This window comes from Siphateles boraxobius, unplaced genomic scaffold (genome assembly GCF_051911475.1).
Source record: "Siphateles boraxobius isolate OS27281-9 unplaced genomic scaffold, OSU_SipBor_1 31, whole genome shotgun sequence".
In the NCBI taxonomy this organism is placed as follows: Eukaryota; Metazoa; Chordata; class Actinopteri; order Cypriniformes; family Leuciscidae; genus Siphateles; species Siphateles boraxobius.
Window position 1 is genome coordinate 3,810,001 of NW_027508931.1, and position 12,210 is coordinate 3,822,210.

The 12,210-nt window shown below is 39.2% G+C and overlaps 2 protein-coding genes across 7 annotated transcripts in view; both read left to right on the top strand.

Annotated features, from left to right (window-relative positions):
• Window positions 1-6,341, top strand: part of znf143b (zinc finger protein 143b) — an 8,033-nt gene extending 1,692 nt beyond the window's left edge. For 3 of the 6 annotated variants that reach the window (XM_077193433.1, XM_077193435.1, XM_077193436.1), the window contains exons 2-16: window positions 98-213; window positions 305-394; window positions 589-684; window positions 824-904; window positions 1,198-1,382; window positions 1,618-1,686; window positions 1,780-1,896; window positions 2,016-2,091; window positions 2,169-2,294; window positions 2,422-2,601; window positions 2,742-2,969; window positions 3,615-3,748; window positions 4,131-4,286; window positions 4,387-4,530; window positions 5,680-6,341. In XM_077193433.1, the coding sequence (XP_077049548.1) occupies window positions 105-213; window positions 305-394; window positions 589-684; window positions 824-904; window positions 1,198-1,382; window positions 1,618-1,686; window positions 1,780-1,896; window positions 2,016-2,091; window positions 2,169-2,294; window positions 2,422-2,601; window positions 2,742-2,969; window positions 3,615-3,748; window positions 4,131-4,286; window positions 4,387-4,530; window positions 5,680-5,763 (1,875 nt within the window). In that variant the 5' untranslated portion in view covers window positions 98-104 and the 3' untranslated portion in view covers window positions 5,764-6,341. Of the gene's footprint in view, window positions 1-41; window positions 214-304; window positions 395-588; window positions 685-823; window positions 905-1,197; window positions 1,383-1,617; window positions 1,687-1,779; window positions 1,897-2,015; window positions 2,092-2,168; window positions 2,295-2,421; window positions 2,602-2,741; window positions 2,970-3,614; window positions 3,749-4,130; window positions 4,287-4,386; window positions 4,531-5,679 lie in introns of those variants that run through there. The other 3 variants (XM_077193437.1, XM_077193438.1, XM_077193434.1) reach the window with 2 other exon arrangements.
• A 260-nt stretch (window positions 6,342-6,601) lies between these two features.
• On the top strand, window positions 6,602-12,169 carry wee1 (WEE1 G2 checkpoint kinase). Its single transcript, XM_077193439.1, has 10 exons — window positions 6,602-7,688; window positions 8,130-8,335; window positions 8,635-8,701; window positions 9,345-9,517; window positions 9,618-9,886; window positions 9,990-10,082; window positions 10,175-10,260; window positions 10,367-10,537; window positions 10,687-10,832; window positions 10,985-12,169. The coding sequence occupies exons 1-10, from the start codon at window positions 7,218-7,220 to the stop codon at window positions 11,139-11,141; spliced, it is 1,839 nt and encodes a 612-aa protein (XP_077049554.1). The 5' UTR covers window positions 6,602-7,217; the 3' UTR covers window positions 11,142-12,169.
• The last annotated feature ends 41 nt before the right edge of the window (window positions 12,170-12,210 follow it).

Sequence of the window (12,210 nt, forward strand, 5' to 3'; positions counted from 1 at the left end):
CTTCAAAATCCACCATGACAATAAATCATCACAGGCATTTGATTGCCTCTTGGGTTTTAACACAAAATCATTGATTGTTGTTGGTTGGTTTGTATAGGCTGATCATGCTCTTAGCCCAGGTGAATCGAGACACCCAGGGCATGGAGTTTCATAGCGTGGACGGGGACCCGCAGCAGGTCACCCTTTGTCTGACGGAGGCAGTAACAGTTGGAGGTGAGATGGATATGTATAAAATCTCTGTAAACGTATTATAATTTGTGGATCATGGAATGTAGATTCATAATGGTCAACTGTTACCACACAGATGACAACATGGAGGGAATGGACACAGTGAGCTTGCAGGCGGTGACTTTGGTCGATGGCTCCACAGCATACATCCAACATAGCCCTAAAGGTACTGTAACTAAACATTAATGTGTACTTTTTGGCATGCATTAGCTTATTCACTTCTTCTTCTGATTGACCTTTTTGATACAAAATGTCCAGATGTCCTGAATTTCATTCAGCTTACAACAAACATTGTGTAGTTACAAAGCATACACATATTTTCTTGCTCAGTCACCATTCAAATCTTACAGCTTATAATAGTTTCTTTCACAGAAAACAAATTAATGGAAGGACAAGTGATTCAACTGGAGGATGGATCTGCTGCTTATGTCCAGCACCTACCAATGTCTAAAACAGGTATTTCATTAGGATTTCATTCTAATGGATGCAACTGTATGATCAGTGACTGTCTAATTTGACTTTTGATAAAACGCAGACTACTTCTGTATTTTAAAGACCATACATTTGCCTTTATCTTTTAACATTTATTTTTCAGGTGGAGAAGGATTGAGACTAGAAGATGGGCAAGCTGTGCAACTGGAGGATGGAACGACTGCTTACATTCATGCACCCAAAGGTCTGTCTCTGAAAAACGATCTACTACTGTGTATTGTGATCACAACTTGTCGCTTCTCAGACATTCTAATTCCAATTCAGCATGTTCAGTCGGTGAAAACAAGCTCCGACAGACGCCAACAGACTCCGACAGGGGTAACTCACTGATCCAAGAAAACCCGACGAAGTGTCTGTTGCCGTCTGTCGGTTAGATGTGAATTGGCCTTTACAGACACTAGAAAAAAAACAGTTTAAATGTAAGATTCGCTATGATGAAATCAAGTAAGAAAATCTCCACATGTTCAATGTTTTTAGAAACATATGATCAGGGCGGTTTACAGGCTGTTCAGCTGGAGGATGGCACCACTGCATATATTCAGCATATGCCTCCATCCAACACCATCTTGGCCATCCAGGCAGATGGTACTGTAGCAGACTTACAGACGGATGGGACAATTGATGCTGAGACCATCAGTGTGCTGGAGCAATACTCTACTAAGGTTAAGATCATTGCCCTGTCACTTATTCTGCATTTATTCTATTTATATGTTTTAATTAACCCACTCTAACAGAAACAAACATGTATTGGAATGCTAAACCGATTTAAACTTGTATATGTATACTTTGTATGTGATGTGCCTTGATACTCTTAAATTGTTTGTTAATTTAAAGAAAGAGTTTTTTGCTTATGTAATGTAACCACAAATCTATTTAAAAATTTGTGCCTTTTTGTAGATGGAGGCCACAGAATGTAGTACTGGGTTACTTGGTCGGGGTGACTCTGATGGCAGTGTGCATATGCAGGTCCCGTCTCTATTTATCTATTTATTAAATGAGTAACTAATAAAATGAATGCTTTGCATGTTAATGAAGCTGTGCCCCACTTTATGTACTCAGATTGTACTGCAGGGTCAAGATACCCGGTCACCTAGAATCCAGCATGTTGGGGAAAAGGCCTTCCGATGTGATCATGAGGGATGTGGAAAACTCTATACTACTGCTCACCATCTGAAGGTGAAATTCTGCAAGAGAGAAGATTTTCTAAATGTTTTCTGTTCAGATGTGCCCTTGTCTCTGCTGTACTTTTAAAAAAAATCAATTTCTTGACCATGTTGTTTTCGAAAAAATTTTAGGTGCATGAAAGATCGCATACTGGGGATAAACCATACATTTGTGAACATATAGGTTGTGGCAAAAAGTTTGCAACAGGTAAAGATTGTTTCCACAAGCATGTTTCTATTGTCCTCCAATTTTTTGTACAAGCATTTTCTTTCCGCTTTCTTCAGGATATGGTCTCAAGAGTCACGTCAGAACACACACTGGAGAGAAACCGTATCGCTGTCAGGAACTTAACTGCCTCAAGTCTTTCAAAACCTCTGGAGACTTACAAAAACACACTAGAACACATACAGGTGGTTTTCATATTTACCTGGCCTGCGATAAGGGTTTCATCTGACTTATAAAAATGTGTCATAAAAATGTTGATAAATTGAAGACAAATTGCTCTGTTTTTAAATTGCATAACATTTCATTTTGTAGGAGAAAAACCTTTTAAATGTCCATTTGAAGGCTGTGGGAGATCTTTCACCACTTCCAACATTCGTAAAGTCCACATCCGTACTCACACAGGTGAGAGGCCTTACTACTGCTCCGAACCCAGCTGTGGAAGAGCCTTTGCAAGTGCCACCAATTACAAAAATCACATGAGGATCCACACAGGTACTTGTCTTGTCTGCTCTTAACTGCTTCCAACATATTGAAGTATCATTATAATAAAACTTGAAAACGCTTTGAGATTGATTTTGTAGAAATAAGGTATAATTTCAGACCATAAGCTCAAAAGTGTGTCTCATCTTTAGGTGAGAAGCCTTACGTCTGCACTGTTCCTGGCTGTGACAAGCGTTTCACTGAGTACTCAAGCCTGTACAAGCACCATGTGGTTCATACGCCTTGCAAACCCTACAACTGTAACCACTGCGGAAAGACGTATAAGCAGATTTCTACATTAGCCATGCATAAACGGACAGCGCACAATGACACAGAGCCAATTGAAGAGGAACAAGAAGCTTATTTTGAGCCCCCTGCAGGTCTGTTTACTTAAATCTCCAGTCACAAACAATGACTATGTTTACATGTGCACCAATAATGTGATTATTTCCAATAATCAGGATTATTACTTACTTAATGCGGTAAGATGTGCACATGACATGAGCAAACTGCTTTACTCCTGTTTACATGCAATTTTCATTATTCTGATTATTCGCCTAAAATTGTGGTCATTTTAACCGCCATTATTTACATACCCTAATAAACTCACATACAGTTGGTGTGTTACTGGCCACTGTTTTAATCTAGTGGCGTCAAATGTAAGACATTTCAATGAATGTATTGTATTTTCTTCTGTGACGGGCCTAAAAATGTACTTCAACTTAATGCATCAGTATACTGCATTACATTCATGTTGCGCAACATCATCATCATCCATATATACGTGACAAGCACATGCACACTTAGGTCAGAGTGGAATAGATGCGATTAAAGTGTTTACATGCCTTTTTTATTGTGATTAAAATATGAATAATATTGTGTTTACATGAACATTTACAAGTTTAATCGCAGTCTTGCCTAAATCTCATTAGAATCACATAACGACGGTGTATGTAAATGTTAGTCAATGACCATATGATATTGATTAACGAATAATCTGAATTTGGAAATTGTACCTTTTCCAGAGGCCATTGATGAGCCTGGGTTAATGTACACTCCAACAGTGGTGGAAGATGACTCTGGGTCTGAGCAGTTGTCAGGATCAGAGGTCATGGGACAACATCATGTGGCTCTCATATCTCAGGATGGCACACAACAGGTCAGTGCTGACTTGCACTGTGTCTGCACCAGACGGGATTGTTGTAGTCGTGTCGCACCACACTAGCTAGAAGCTGTCCACAATGGACACGACTAAGTCACCGTTGAAAATCCATTTGTTCTTCATGTCAGAAATAGCGTAGGTGCTTGGAGTATGTAAGAAATAGAATGGAACATCAATTTACTGTCAGGAATTTGTTGTCGAATCACTCCGTGCCACTGGTTATAATAGGTCGTATTTGCTTTTGTCGTGTCGCGCCACTCGCGTCCAGTGTAAACAGTTGGAAAATGGAAAAGTAACCATTTGTTGTTGTAGTAAACTCTATGTCAGGGTGGTGGATATGCAGTTATCTTCCAGGTAATTATTGTCTTTTCCCTCTCAGGTTCTGTCTCAAGCAGATATGCAAGCGATGGGAGGCACGATTACTATGGTAACACAAGAGGGAACCACCATAACCATCCCAGCACATGAAGCAATGCTTTCCTCAGGGGGAGCACATTCTGTCACTATGGTGTCTGCAGACGGTACAGAGGGACAGGTAGTTGATGTTACTAGCTGGTTTCCTACCTAGGGACAACATTACTTTGCTAAATGCACAAATAAGTTGAGCTAATTTGTAAACTTTATTTGCGTTTTAGGTGGCTATTGTGACGCCAGATCTATCTGCATACCAGACAGAAGAAGGAGAGCTTGTGCAGGATCATGAACAGCATGTGGTTTCCACAAGACCACACCCAGTCACGCTGTTGGCTACCTCTAACGGCACACACATAGCTGTGCAGGTATAGAACATATACACACTAGTTATGGAATCTTACTCTCACAGACAGTGTTACAATAACACACAAAGTTAGGAGTGGTCACAAAGCTTAAATTGTGTATTTACTTTGCCTGTTAATAAATAATAAAATCTGCAGTCTATGCTGTAAACCTTTAAGCCACTTTTAGGGTGGGAACATGCAATTATTTGCAAAACCCTGTTTGTTGGTGGTTGTAACCTTTCCATTGAGAGTGTTTTTAGGATGTGTGTTAAAGATTTAGGTCTCTCAACTGAATTAGTATTGTGGACTGTTCTGTTGGTCTAACGTTTGGAAGCATTTTAAATTAAATGCACTACGTCTCTCAGCATGATATAAGTAATTTTAAGCTTCGCCAGATCAAATATATTTGATACAATGCATGCATTTCTTTAAACAAAATACGATACACAGATAAAAAAAAATTTTGGATACCGGAGAATAAAATTAGTGCAAAATGGGTGCAAAAGTGCACAAAAACAGATTTTTAAACTCTTACCCCTGGTTTCACAGACAAGGGTTAAGCCTAGTCCTAGACTACAAAACATGTTTGTGCGGTTTTAACTGAACTGAACATGTCTAAAAATATGTCAGTGCCTTTTTTTGTCTCAAGATGCACACCAGTAATGTTTTTTTTCTAAGGCATATTTATAAAAGCTTCTTAAATGTCCTAATTGAACTAGTGCCTAATCCTGGCTTAATCTAAGCCCTGTCTGTGAAAGCAGGTCATAATCTTTTTTATTTTAAATCCTGGCTTCCAAATAATACTATTTATTGAGGCACCGATTCCAGCTCTTGGTGTGTAATAGCTGAAATCAGTAGCAGATAATGAGCTAATAATTATGATTAGTGATTTTATCACTTGTCTTTTTTGCACTAATGGAGAAATAACTGAGCAACCAAGTCCAATCAACCTTGTTGACTGGTTTACCATTCACTCCTGATTAATGAGCCTTTATTGTCAACAAAGGGGCAATGTCTCACTCTCTAGAAGAGGGGAGAGTCACTCTGTGTTTGGTGGGTGGTGCCATTGTGCATTGCAAGATGGACAATTTTGAAATTATTTGTTGTACTGCTGCAATTGCAAACATTTAAGTTGTATTAAATTAAATTTCAACTTTTTCCCCCTCTCAGCTCAGTGATCAGCCCTCTCTAGAAGAAGCAATCAGAATAGCATCAAGAATACAGCAAGGAGAAACTCCTGGCATGGACGATTAACTCACATTTTATAACACAATGAACTAAACCTCTCAAGTGTGTGTGTGTGTGTGCGCGCGTCTGCGTGTATGTAAGTCTGGGTATTGAAAACCTGTCAAGCATCATTGTTTTTTCTAATGCAGACATCATGAATGCAATATATCTAGAAGATATTTTTGTGTGGATATGTACATAACTGTTTTAAAGTAGAGTTTTTCTGTATATATTTGATTATGCTATTTTTTTGCAAACTGTTAAGAAAAGGTCTACAAATATATTGAAAAAAGATGATTTCATTGTATTGTATTCTTTGACATCATACAGTAAAATGTTTACAGACTTGAGTCTTTCAGCTTAAAAAAGAAACAACTGGTGGCATTTCAGTATTGTGATTGTGGGTTTTATGTACTGAGTTGTCATGAACAATACTGGAAATTCCCATTAATATGGTGTGCAAAACATCATTAGCCTAACAGGCTATTTAAGTGATTGCTATTGTTTACTGATTGCCAGTGAATTCCACTGGAGAAGCTGTGCCATCAAAACAAAACCATGTGGCTAATTTACACCATCAAAATAAAATGATTAATTTAATCAAATATAATGCCATCCAATTAATGTAACGTGTTCCTGTGTGTCGCCTAGAACGGAAGACAATGTGCTATAGTGAAAGCTCACTAAAACATTCGTCTGATCAACTCCATGATCAAAGGAGACCATTTCGCAGATGAAAGAAGAACATTCGCGCCAAATTGAGGTCACAGCCAGTGGGCATTTCAGGGGAGGGGCTTATTGACGTAGCACTTACAGAACCGCCTATCTTTTAAACTTTGGAAGTCGGCGCTCATTGGTGTGTATCACGTCACATGACCAACGGTCGCGGGAAGGCTTTGACCACGCGTGTTGGTGGGAGGAGTAGCTCACCATTCAAACTAGTTTTGTAAACATTATTGTTTAAAACGATACTATTTTGGGCGTTTTGACATGTTTTGAGAAGTTTACCTTTTTATTCAGCGTTTTAAATGTAATGTAATTACTTTCAGGAATTAATTTTTCTAGTTGTTTCTAAATCAGTTGGAAGTTTGTGGAGCAGCCATTTTTTCAGTCGAAACTCCGCCGTGGACGCTTGTTTTATACGATTTCAACGTCGTTGTTAGCTTCCATATGCGTCTAAGCTGAACTTGTTTGGACTTGTCACGGAGATATCAGTCGTCAAAAGGAGATATTTTCTCGGACAATCTGTAAAGTTAGCAGTTTTGCTCCTGGAACATCGCATCGCCGTTTTTTGGGACTCTTCATCAAGCGCTCTGGTTGTTGGATTGCACGAGCGGTAACGTTATTAGATATGTTTATCTAAATTACATAATCTGCCCGATTTTCCAGCCGTTTGGGCTGGTTTTTATACTATTACACAACTTGCGTTGTGTGTTTTTAAGTTTGATATTTTTACATAAACTGAACATTTGCCTGGAAAGATGAGTTTCGGCCCAAGGAGGCACGGCAAGTCTCCAAATCTTAAACCCGTTCGCCAAAAGTTGCAGTTTTCGGCAAGTGATGGTGAAGAGGACAGCATTGAAGATGCAAACAACAGCACCGGGGCCGAGTCGGGCTTCACGGAGCTGGACTCCCCGGTGTCCGTGCGGCGCAGCAGCGATAAGAGGCCGGAGGACCTGGGCAGCAGCAGCCCGCTTAGCCGAACCAGAGACGACGACGAGTCTTGGGATGAGGAGGGATTTGGCTCACCGTCTCGCGCGAAACAAACTTTTTACATGAAAGGCTCTCCATCGCCAAGGAAAAGTCCCCAGGCTTACGACAGTTCACCCGAGAGGAGTTACATTCATGATGACTTGGAAGGATCCAGCTCCCCTGTTCCGGACTGTCCTGATACACCACCCCATAAAACCTTCAGAAAACTCCGTTTGTTTGATACCCCTCACACCCCAAAGGTTTGTATTCATGTTTACTTAATCACGATTTTTTTTGTTTTGTTGTTTTTTTAACATCGGTTCTAACGTTACTCAACGCGAGAGAACATTTTGTTGTTTACATTTGTATAATTTCTCATCTGCCATTTGTTAATATTCAAAAAGAAAATTAAGTAACGTTAGTTATGATTAAAAAAAAAAACAGTCCAGAATTTACTAACGTTAAGTTAATGAGTTATCCTAGTGACACAGATATTGGACTTGCTGTACAAAATTGCGTAACCGCTTGAGTGAATCAGTCTATTGATACTAGCACATCATTACATCATTTAAAATGATTGCAGTATTCCGTTCCCCCCCTCCCCCTCTTTTTTGGTTTGTTTTGCATTTTGCTTTGCTGTAGTTACTTTAGGAATGTGGTTTAAATGCTTTTTAAAATAAGTATTAATCATGCATCTACAGAGCTTGTTGTCGAGGGCCAGAACGATGGGATCGACGAACCGGAGAGTCGCCCTGTTTAAGAATGTGGATTCCATGAGCAAAGCCTGTCTGGACGGAAGACGAAACCAGACACCTCTAGTAAACATCAACCCCTTCACCCCGGACTCCATTCTTGTGCAGTCCTCGACACTACAAAGAAACAACAGGAAACGATCACACTGGAATGAGTATGTTGATCATTATTAACTTTAAATGTATTTTCCTCCTGTTTTTTTAATTGGTTAACCTCCACGAGGTAACTGACTGCTGTGAAGTAGTTTTAATATAATGATAGACTATGCCGATACTGGACAGGTGTGGCACAGGTTGCAGGGCCGTTCGTTAAATCCGTTTACTAATTCTGTTAGAACAAGACAAAAAGTTGGCGAGGAACCAACTCCTCGTGTTCGCTCCATCTACACGCCATGTGCTTAGTCAGGCCTCTCTGTTGCCTCTAGCGGTCTAATAATGTCTTTTCATTCTGTAGCTCCTGTGGGGAGGACATGGATGCAAGTGACGCTGAAATAGAAGAGGAGTTGATTCCGCCCCCAAAGGTAATTTTTTTTTTTAAATTAATTGTAGCTGTGAGTTATTAGGATTTATACTCTTAAATACTTTGCTTTTTGGCCAATGAAGCACATAGTTAAATTTAGGCAGAAACTGAAATGAACTGAAACTGATTTTTAAATTAAAAGTCCCCGTGAACTGGTAGTTGCAACCGACTTTTCAGGGTTGTGATTTATTTCCAAGTGAACTGGACTATTGAATAGAAGGTGGGGTTTTACTTTAGCGGACCTCCTCTCCATCCTTCATAGCAGACTGACGGTTGGAGGGGAGTGGTTAAGGATATATGTCATCCGAGAAGGAACAATGTTTTTTCAGATTTTGAATATAGATTATCGTGCTATAGTATAGCACTGTTTTTTTTCTTCTGTGTTAGTGTTACAGATTAATTGTTCACCACAAGACTAGTAATGTAATGTCTGCTAACAAAGTAAACGGGGTCAGTTTTGATGTCATGATGACTTTAAACTTAGGACTGGATTTTAAAGTAACAGTGTCTGGTCTGTTTCAGTCTGGATTTTCTACAATAACACTTTTGTCTGAGAACAGGAAATGGTTATCTTTAGTTAGTCAGTTTGTACTTAAGTACTGCTGTATTTTTTCTGCCTTAATAAAAACTGATTTTCCCCACAGAGGATCACAATGATGGAGAATAACATGATGTCCAGATATGCATCTGAATTCCATGAGCTGGAGAAGATTGGCTCTGGAGAGTTTGGTTCTGTTTTCAAATGCGTCAAGAGGTTGGACGGGTGTATCTACGCAATCAAACGTTCTAAAAAACCCCTGGCAGGCTCTGTGGATGAGTAAGTGGTCACTTTATGAATGTGTTTTCAACAACACTGAGTTTATTGAATGGATGTTCTCATTGTGTTCTAATTATTTCTGGGAATTGTCTCCCAATAGGCAAAATGCACTTCGTGAGGTATATGCACATGCGGTTCTTGGACAGCACCCTCATGTTGTGAGGTATTACTCTGCTTGGGCAGAAGATGACCACATGCTGATTCAAAATGAGTACTGCAATGGTGGAACCCTGTCTGATGTCATCGCTGAGAACAACCGAAGCATACAATTTCTGTCTGAGCTGGAGTTGAAGGATCTGCTACTGCAAGTCTCTCGTGGACTCAAGTACATTCACTCTACAGCACTTGTTCACATGGATATCAAGCCAAGTATGTATTTGATCATTACAGCCTTCAGCCTAAAATATCTTGTTGATGCATTGTTAAATTGTCATTTAATTTTTTTGCTTTAATTTTGGATTTTTTTTTTCAGGCAATATATTCATTTCACGCAAACCTGTTCCAAGTGTAGAGGAATTTGAAGATGAAGAAGATGGGCCAACCACAAGTGTGGTGTACAAAATAGGCAAGATGCTCAAATTACATGCCCAGATGATTGTTTAATAGATACATGGCTTAATGAAGTGGACAAGATTTTAACAATCTCTTCTGTTTCAGGTGATCTAGGTCATGTTACAACGGTTACCAATCCACAAGTTGAAGAAGGTGACAGCAGATACCTGGCAAATGAAGTTCTTCAGGAGGTAAACGCTTTTATTTTTTTTATTTTATTCTGGGTCTTAAGAATTCCTGGCAGGTCACAATCTCCTGTGAAATATCATGTACTTATTTAGCTGTTCTTACCCACAGGACTACAGTAACCTGAAAAAGGCAGACATATTTGCCCTTGCTCTGACTGTAGTCAGTGCCTCTGGATCAGAGCCCCTTCCCACCAATGGAGAAAAGTGGCACAAAATCCGACAGGGCATTCTGCCTCATATTCCACAAGTGCTTTCTCAGGAATTTTTAAGCTTGTTGAAGGTTAGATTTCTTCTATAAAGAATTTCTAAATATAAGTAATTCTAAAAAACAAAATCTGTACTGCTTTTAACTTTTACATTTTTTTTAGGCAGAACAGTTGCATGGGGTTTTGAATGTTTGATTAAAATGTGTATATATCCCCCTGACAGCTTATGATCCATCCTGACCCAACACGGCGACCCTCAACCACTGACCTAGTCCGACATCCCGTTCTTCTTACTGCTTCTAGAATGAGTGCTGACCAGCTGCGTGTAGAGCTCAACGCTGAGAAATTCAAGAACGCACTTTTGCAGAAGTATGTGATATATTCTTTCATTTAAAAAAAACAAAAAAACAAACAAATTCCAGGCTACATTAAAAAGTCTTTCATTTTTTATAAACATACAAAATCTTACTGGTGGAAACTACTTCTTTGGATTGAATTCATTTTTGGTTTTTGTTTCTCAGGGAGCTAAAGAAAGCTCAGATGGCAAAGGCTGCAGCAGAGGAGAGGGTTCTGTCCACAGATCGCGTTCTTACACGTTCCACAGTCCAATCCAGCTCGAGAACTTCTCGACTCATCGGAAAGAAGATGAACCGCTCTGTTAGCCTCACCATTTACTGAACTGAACTCCAGACAAAGGAGATGACTAATCCTGAGTGATAACTACAGTGGTGCTTATGAAAGATTGTGCACACAGACAGTTTTGTCTGTAGTCAGAAGGATGACACAGACTGTCCTGTGACTTATAGTGCTTACACTGTTTGACACAAGTACCATGGTCTATACTGAAGCTTGGGTCCTTCTGCATTGTTTTGGCAATAGCCTTTGAATATGTAAGGCAGATCTGCCTTACCAATTAGGTTTGCCATTTCAAAATCTCTCGACAGAATTGCCTTATATTGGACACATTTTTAGTATAGATCTGTCTTCCTAATCCTTGCTTTAAGTTCCATAGGTAAGAGTCAAAATGGTCTCTCTGCACTTGCTTTCTCAAAGCTGCAGTGTTGCTCTTTACCAAATTAGAGATGTGTGCCCCTATTGAGCCCTGATATGTGAATGTACCAGATCGAAGATTTGTGCACCTTACTGCCTGTGAAAAATGCCTGTTGGGCCACAGAACTTGGGGGTTGAGTTAGATTGCCATTAAAATGAGCACTTTGGAGGCAATGGTGAGCTTGCCACAGAAAGCCTGCTGCTATTCATGTTCGTCTGTATCCTGTTTGGGTTGGAAGATTTTTTTTCCCTTTAAATAACTTTTAAATCATTTTATCCTTTCAAACAAGCAATATTTCATATCATCATTAGCGTTTGTGCTCCAGTGACCTTTTTTTGCAGATTATTATCATCCATTTCTTTGCTTTGTTCAATCTTGTCAAATCTTGAATTTAACCATGTGACAAATGTATGCTTAACTGGAAGCAAATGATTTAAATGTACATATGCCATTCAAATCTCCAACCCTATTTTTGTAGCATTAAAACAATCTGTCCTGTTCATCTTATGTCCTTAGTTAATAATGTATAGTTTTGACTTATGTGCTACATAAACTACATTGATAGGGTACTGTTTAGATACTTTGCTCTTGTTAATCCTCAAAACTTCATTTTGTCTGTAAATAGGTTCATTTTAATAAACTGTGTTCACGTAAATACGATTAGTTTGCTTTATTTGAACTTTAACAGTTAACTTG

Excerpts from the sequence above, each read along its gene's own strand:
- wee1 (XM_077193439.1), top strand. The coding sequence starts at position 7,218 with ATGAGTTTCGGCCCAAGGAGGCACGGCAAGTCTCCAAATCTTAAACCC. Across the intron at positions 9,518-9,617 it reads CTGGCAGGCTCTGTGGATGA|GCAAAATGCACTTCGTGAGG; the intron begins GTAAGTGGTCAC and ends GTCTCCCAATAG. Across the intron at positions 10,083-10,174 it reads AAGTGTGGTGTACAAAATAG|GTGATCTAGGTCATGTTACA; the intron begins GCAAGATGCTCA and ends CTTCTGTTTCAG.